At 33.9% G+C, this 7,070-nt stretch overlaps 1 protein-coding gene across 1 annotated transcript; it reads right to left on the bottom strand.

The window, feature by feature from the left end:
- Positions 1-1,194: 1,194 nt before the first annotated feature.
- Positions 1,195-4,653, bottom strand: LOC132132658 (beta-crystallin A4-like). Its single transcript, XM_059545118.1, has 6 exons — positions 4,573-4,653; positions 4,236-4,282; positions 3,409-3,527; positions 1,864-2,005; positions 1,524-1,666; positions 1,195-1,427 (listed from the first exon to the last, which is right to left on the bottom strand). The coding sequence occupies exons 2-6, from the start codon at positions 4,272-4,274 to the stop codon at positions 1,280-1,282; spliced, it is 591 nt and encodes a 196-aa protein (XP_059401101.1). The 5' UTR covers positions 4,275-4,282; positions 4,573-4,653; the 3' UTR covers positions 1,195-1,279.
- Between the last annotated feature and the right edge of the window lie 2,417 nt (positions 4,654-7,070).

Here is a 7,070-nt window from a genome sequence, read left to right as displayed (position 1 = left end):
AGGCTTTGAGGTGTGTGTAGTCTCGATTTCATTTACATTTTATTTAATGATACTTTTATGCGAAACGAGTTGTTTTATTACCATCTTCTTTTATTTCTTTGTTTTATTTTAACTTTTAATTTTATTTAACTGATTTACGCAAAGCACGCGAAACTATGACGCCTACTAAGGCGAAGGCTTGCGTTATGCATATTAAATAGATCCTGCTGACGTTGCCTAGTAACCTTCCTGAAGCGCCCAGTCACGTTACTTCATTAATATTCATTAGTCAAACCTTCTCCATAGAAGGACATTTAATTCGCCGTCCGAATAGCGCCCACTCACTTTTCAGCCAATAATCTAGGCGTACTAGACCGCGTCACATTACGTGATTAATATTCATAACCCATGGATACATCATAGTAGGAAAGTCTAGCGGCTGCGCCATGTTATCTAAAAAAAAAAATCGTTGTGTAAGCGCATACCACCTCTTTTATCAACAATACATCTGCAAAAAGCATAGTTCAGTTTTTTTTTTTTGTTTGGGCTTCTCCTTTCAATTTCTGGTCATGTGATTTAATCTGACAAACTGATATTTTCAACCCACTTCTAGGAACAAGTTAAGTCATGTTATGGACCATCTTTATTCTCCAAAGAGTTCTGAAATTTTCTCTCTCATTATCCTGATTATTTTACTGCATGCTTTTCTTATCTGTGATGATTTGGATTGTAGGTGTATTGCCCCCTCTGGCTGAAAACGGATGAAAGTGCATTTTATTTCCTAGGGCTAGTTCATCTATATACTAATTTTCTGTCATCATTTACTTGTTTTCTTTCTTCTGTTGAACATGAAAGAAGATGTTCTGAGGAATGTTGGAAACCAAATAGTTGATGGGAGCAACTTACTTTCATATGCGGGGAAAAAAAATCTATGGAAGTCATTGGCTACCGTCAGCTGATTGGTTACCAACCTTCTTTAAAATATCTCATCTTGTGTTCAGTAGAAAAAAAGAGATTCCTGCAGATTAGCAATGGCATGAGGGTAAATAAATGATGATAGAGTTTAAATTAAAAAAAAAAAAAGTTACATAAATTTGTAATAAAATGCACACCATTCTTTTTTATTTGTTTGAAAGTGTCCACAATTCCTCACTGTTGTTTCAAGGTTTTATTAAATGCACTTTTTTTGGACACAGATTTATAACAGGAGGTTAGTGAGGTTTAAGAAAGACAGTTTATTTAGCATCGGGCAGAAAGGGGCATGAGAGTTTTGGCAAGGAGAGGGGCGAGGAGAAATCTGTTACTGCTGGATACGGCGGATTGACTGGATCTGAGGGGTCTGGCAGTGGGAGCCAAACTCCTTGTAGTATTTGTACTCCCCACAGTGGCGGTCACACTCCATGATGTACTGGTATCCACGGTAACCAGGGAACTGGTAGCACACAAACCTGTCATGTGCGGATCGAAGAACAGACAGTGGCGATGAAAAAAAGTGAAAGGACAAATGATACAGAAGTGACAGACGAACCCAAACAGATACTCACGCTCCAGACTGAACACGCATAGAGCCCACTTCATTGTTGCACCATCCCATAGCCTGAAGAGAGGGGTAGTCGTCACTGAGCTCTCCCTTGCGGCCCAGGTAGTTCTCCCTCTCATAGATGGTCATTCTGCACTCCCTGTGGTTCTGGGTGGAATTATATCAAACATAATGTCAACCAATGAGCATTTTTCCAATGCAAACCAAAATTTATAGTTATAATATAATTTAATTGCAATCAACAACAAGTTATTGTGAATATTGTTAAAGAAAACCAATGCAAAATAGTGAGATAAGGAAGGTTGGGTCAGTGGTGATATGGTTTTAAAGTCTTGGGAACTTACAGAACAGGAAATGGGTCTAAAGGAGGTCATTCTCTCAATGTGGTAAGCATTGCTTCCTCCAAAGGCATCGCACTGAGGGTACTCGCCACGCTCCAGCACAAACTGGTGACCCTGGTAATTTGAGTGCTCATAGCCCACCCACCTGAAGACAAACATAGGTTAAACATAGTAGCTGAAATTTAAATACAAATAAAACTATAAAAAATCTTTTTAGTTACTCAAAATAAAACTGGAATTACATTTTAATATTAGATCAAAATACTTGGCCTTGGCAACTAACTAAAATAAAATAAGTTACAAAAACTGTACAAAAAAATTAATGAAAGCTAAAAAAAACACTGACAAAATCACATTACAAAATAATGGTAAAATGAAAACAGGCAAATAAAAGTGAATGCAAAATATATACACACACACACACACACACAATATTATACACTATTATACAGAATTCCACTCACTATTTCACTCATAAATGGTTAAATTTCACAAATAATTAAGTTACACATAAACTATAAAATCAAATATGACATTTTTGATATAGAAAGACTGATATAGTATTTATTTTAAAACATACTCCAATAATCTTACAAAAGATGTTTTTACAATTGAAAAATCATTTTTCACAGTGTTGTTAACTAAAATTACAACAATTAAAATGGTTACTGTTCACTGAAATAAAGTACAATATAAATATTTGATTAAAAGAACTTCGAAAATTAGAAGTGCCTTGTAACATAACATTAAGTGCTAAAATAACTAAAACTGAAATGAAAAAGATAAATCTACAATGAAATATAAGAAAATAAAAATGACAAAAGCACACTACAAAATTGTTAAAACAAGCTAAAATTAAAATATAAATATAAAAGCAAATGCATGACATTAATCAATATTTTAATAGAATATATAATAAAAAAAAGGATTTACTCAAAACTTGCTATTAAAAATCCCAATAATTGGCATGTCACTGGAATAAATACATGATTTTGAAGTAGAAAAACGAAAATAATATTTTCTTGTAAACATATTCCAAGAACCTTTGTTTTATTTCAATTTTTGAAAATCTGTTTTTATAGTGTACTAAATCAACACCATGGACTCAGTTCGTGGACAAGCGTATGGATGTTTCATTTCAGACCGTCCTCATACATCAAAACATGTTCTTAAGTGACCTGTCTGTTCCAATTAAGGTTACATTAAACAAAACCCCTGCTGACCAAGAATCACGATTACTATTGCTCAGACTAAGGGTTAGTGATTTTAACAAACCATTAGCCCCAACGTCTGCCACTAAACCAGCACTGTTTGTGATATGACACGAATGTTACCTCAAACTGAGCAGACAGACTTGAGACACACTGATATCTAATATCTAAGCCCAAACTCTCATGTTTTATAGCTTTATAGAGTATATTTTTTGTGAGAGTAAAGGGTCAGGTCATGGTTTTTGTCTGACATGGAGTCACAGCTAGTGGAGATAATTGGCATAAACCACAGGAATTATATAAACTATCAGACAAAGGGTTTGGAGAAAACACTCACGCTCCGCTCTCCACTCTCAATGAGCGCACGCTCTCGAAACCGAACTCCATGACATTGCAGCACTCGGAGGTGAACTCATGGTGACGACCCTGGAAACACTCCTCGTCGTACACGATGATCTGGAAGACAGAAGTTGGGCACCTTTAAAGATTTCAAGGGCACAATTAAAGACTGGCATGTTGGGGAAAAAGGCCAAATGGGATGTGAAGCACTATAAAAGAAACAGTGTTACTCAACCCCAGCGGTTACATACTACGAATTATACTATCAAAACCTTCCAGATAACAACATTCCTGGAGCACTTGCAATCATTATACAGTATTTCCAGACTTATGTAAGACTCTTTGGAAAACAACAACTTGTTTTGGAGATCGTGTTGAGTGTTTCTGAAACAATTGCAAAGATCACACTGAAATGCACATTAAAATTAATGACAATTGAAATAGTATTTTCTTGTTAATGCACTTCTTTAAAAAATAATCTTTGTTTGATATATTTAAATAATGTTTTTTGTGCAAAATATAAAAACTTAAGCTTCAATTAAAATTAAATACAAAAAAATATGCAAAAATAAAAGTAAATGCAAAATATGAATACATACTTTATACGATTATATAAAACAATAAAATTGTGTAGTATTTACTTTGATTGATTTTCACTCAGAAATTGATAGTACATTTCAAAAACAATTACAAAAAATTATATATAAAAAAACTAATATATATATATATATATATATATATATATATATATATATATATATATATATATATATATATATATATATATATATATATATATATATATATATAATTTTTACAGCATACCTTCCAATGGCCAGAGAACTTGGTGCAATGGTGAGTCATCTCGTTGGCTTGAAAACAAAGAGCAAGTTGGTACAAACAGTCACAAATAGTTACAGATTAAACATATAATTAGTCTATAAACTTTACTAAAGATAATAGTGATAACAAACCAACACCCCTTTGAATAAATGAGACTTTACATCAGCACGGTTTGACTATATGCTCTGGTTTCGAGTCATTCTCAAGTTATCGGACCAAACAGGAAGGCCGCTCTAAAAGAAGCCGAGGCCTGTGGCAGTTTAGACATATGAGGGAGATGGGGGGACAGACAACGGGCCCGTAGCGGAGAAGAACTCACCTCGCTTCGATGCCCTTGGGACGTCCTGATGTGAGAGTGAAAGCTGGGCATGTGCATGTACCCTTTTAAAGCCTCCCCTGGCAAAGGGCCCAGTAAAAGCCCCGGCTCAGCAGCGAGGGAGGGGCCTGTCATTGTCCAGGTGACAAAGGAGGGGTTAAACCTATACAGCTGGAGAAGTGCAAATGCCACACTATGCCCGCCTGGATCCAGGTCTGGGCCCTTGGACCTGTACACACGCGAGTCACACGAACATATGTGTTAAGGACTGACATGGATCTGAGACGGTGCATGTGAAACGGAATAGGATGCTTTTGTTTTGGTTCTGTGAATGCATTGAAAATAATGATTGACAGAAGGGGAGGTCTACAGTGATGCTATGAAGATGTCATACACTTACAGTAAATACCATAATAAAAGATACTAAATTATTCAACAGTCTTATAATTTACACAATAAAATATTTAGCTTTTGCACAATAATATAGACTGTTTTAAAATAACCCCTGTTTGTGGCCCAGAATAATTAAGTAAATCAAAATTATAGATAACCTTTAAAATATGTTGAGGAAAATAGTTAATCTTGGTCTCTTTTTTATAGTTTGGAGATGTAAAAAGCGAAGAAAAAAAGCCAGTTACATGCATTAAACAAAAAATTAAACATTGATTAATCATCTTCACCTATATATTATCTAGCGCAGGGGTTTTATTTATTTCTTCTCATGAACCTCTATGACCTAAATTAATTACTTGAAGTATCACCTGTGATTTTAAATAATGTTACCCTCTCAAAATGTTTTCTATTTGAATATATATCTTGAAATGTAATTTATTCCTGTGATGTAAAGCAGAATTTTCAGCATCATTACTCCAGTCTTCAGTGTCACACGATCCTTCAGAAATCATTTTAATATGCTGATTTGCTGCTCAAGAAACTTTTCTTATTATTGTAATAATATTGAAAACTGCTGTGATGCTTAATATGTTTTTGGAAACAGCATTTATTTTTATTATATAAATCTTTTGTAACATTATAAATATCTTTACTACCACTTTTGATACAATTAATGTGTTCCTGCTAAATAGAAGCATTAATTTCTTTCAAATAAAAATCTTACTGAGCCCAAACATTTGAATGCTATTATACATTATTGCTATATTTTACATTTAAATGGACATGCATATATTTATTTATTTACTTATTCACTTAAATAGTTTACATAGTTTATTTATTTAACTGTCATAGTCTCACAAACCCTATAGTTCCATCTCCAACCCCAAGGGAAACCCTGGCAGAATTTTGTTTTTTTTTGCTTTAATCAATAAATACATAAGTCTGGCCTTCATAAACATTTCAGGAATGTAATCTAAAATTTAAAAATAAAATAAATAATAACTGGCTGTGATAAAACAACTGTAATGATAATCAAGATAATAATAGGCCTACATTAAATTCATAGCACATTCCAAACATAAAAAGCAAGCAAAACAAATTCACGGCAGAATATAAAAACATTTATTTATATACAGAAAGATAAAAACTGTAAAAGGCTTCTATAATGCTAAAGCATGTTGGCAGGCTGGTCTTTATTTATCTATCATTCTGCTTTCAAAGGTTATTGCTAATCATTGAGTGAGTCAGCAAGGAGAGGCTCTCAAAAGATACACTGCAGTTGTTACAGGGATATTGCAGCATTCATTTTAGAAGATTGTAGCCACATATCTCATACCACATGTTCAAAGAGCACCTGTAAGAGTGTGCAACTCCATGTGGTATCCTTCTGTTGCATAACAAGCTCATTCAGCATCTGCTGTCACACATACTACGACACAAGCACGACCTAAAAGATACCATTGAAAATGCAATATCAAGCCTAAAAATCATGAGAATCTGAATGACTGGGATCGAACCGTTATCAGATGTCAGATATGGATTCTTAGGGCCAACATTTTGTAGCAATAATAATAATAATAATAATAATTATTATTAATATGAATTAAACAATATATATATATACATATATATATATATATATATATATATGTGTGTGTGTGTGTGTGTATATATATATATATATATATATATATATATATATATATATGTGTGTGTATATATATATATATAAAATATATATTTTAAAATATTCAGATAGATAAAAAAAAAGTAAATATAAATTAATTTGATTATTGTAATGCATTTGAAATCGGAGTGTAACTCAAACGTCAATGTGTATTTCTGGTAAAACTCAAAGTCAGAGAGCATGTTAGAGAGCAGATGGATTAGGATCACGTGACCTCTGACCTGCATGCGTACCTCTTGTCCATATGTAGCTTATAGCATAGAGCGCCAGCTAAGAGGGGAAAGTGCCATTGTCAGGGCTTTCCATTGACAGTAAAATGCTTACGGGCGCTGCAGGGAGAGCCTTCTGGGCTATGCGATGACCCTGTGCTTTGGCACAGGCAAAGTCTGATGACGGTGTGTTTCTATTGTACGCCGAGTGC

Source organism: Carassius carassius, chromosome 49 (genome assembly GCF_963082965.1).
Source record: "Carassius carassius chromosome 49, fCarCar2.1, whole genome shotgun sequence".
NCBI lineage: Eukaryota > Metazoa > Chordata > Actinopteri > Cypriniformes > Cyprinidae > Carassius > Carassius carassius.
This window is presented reverse-complemented; position numbering and strand designations above follow the sequence as displayed.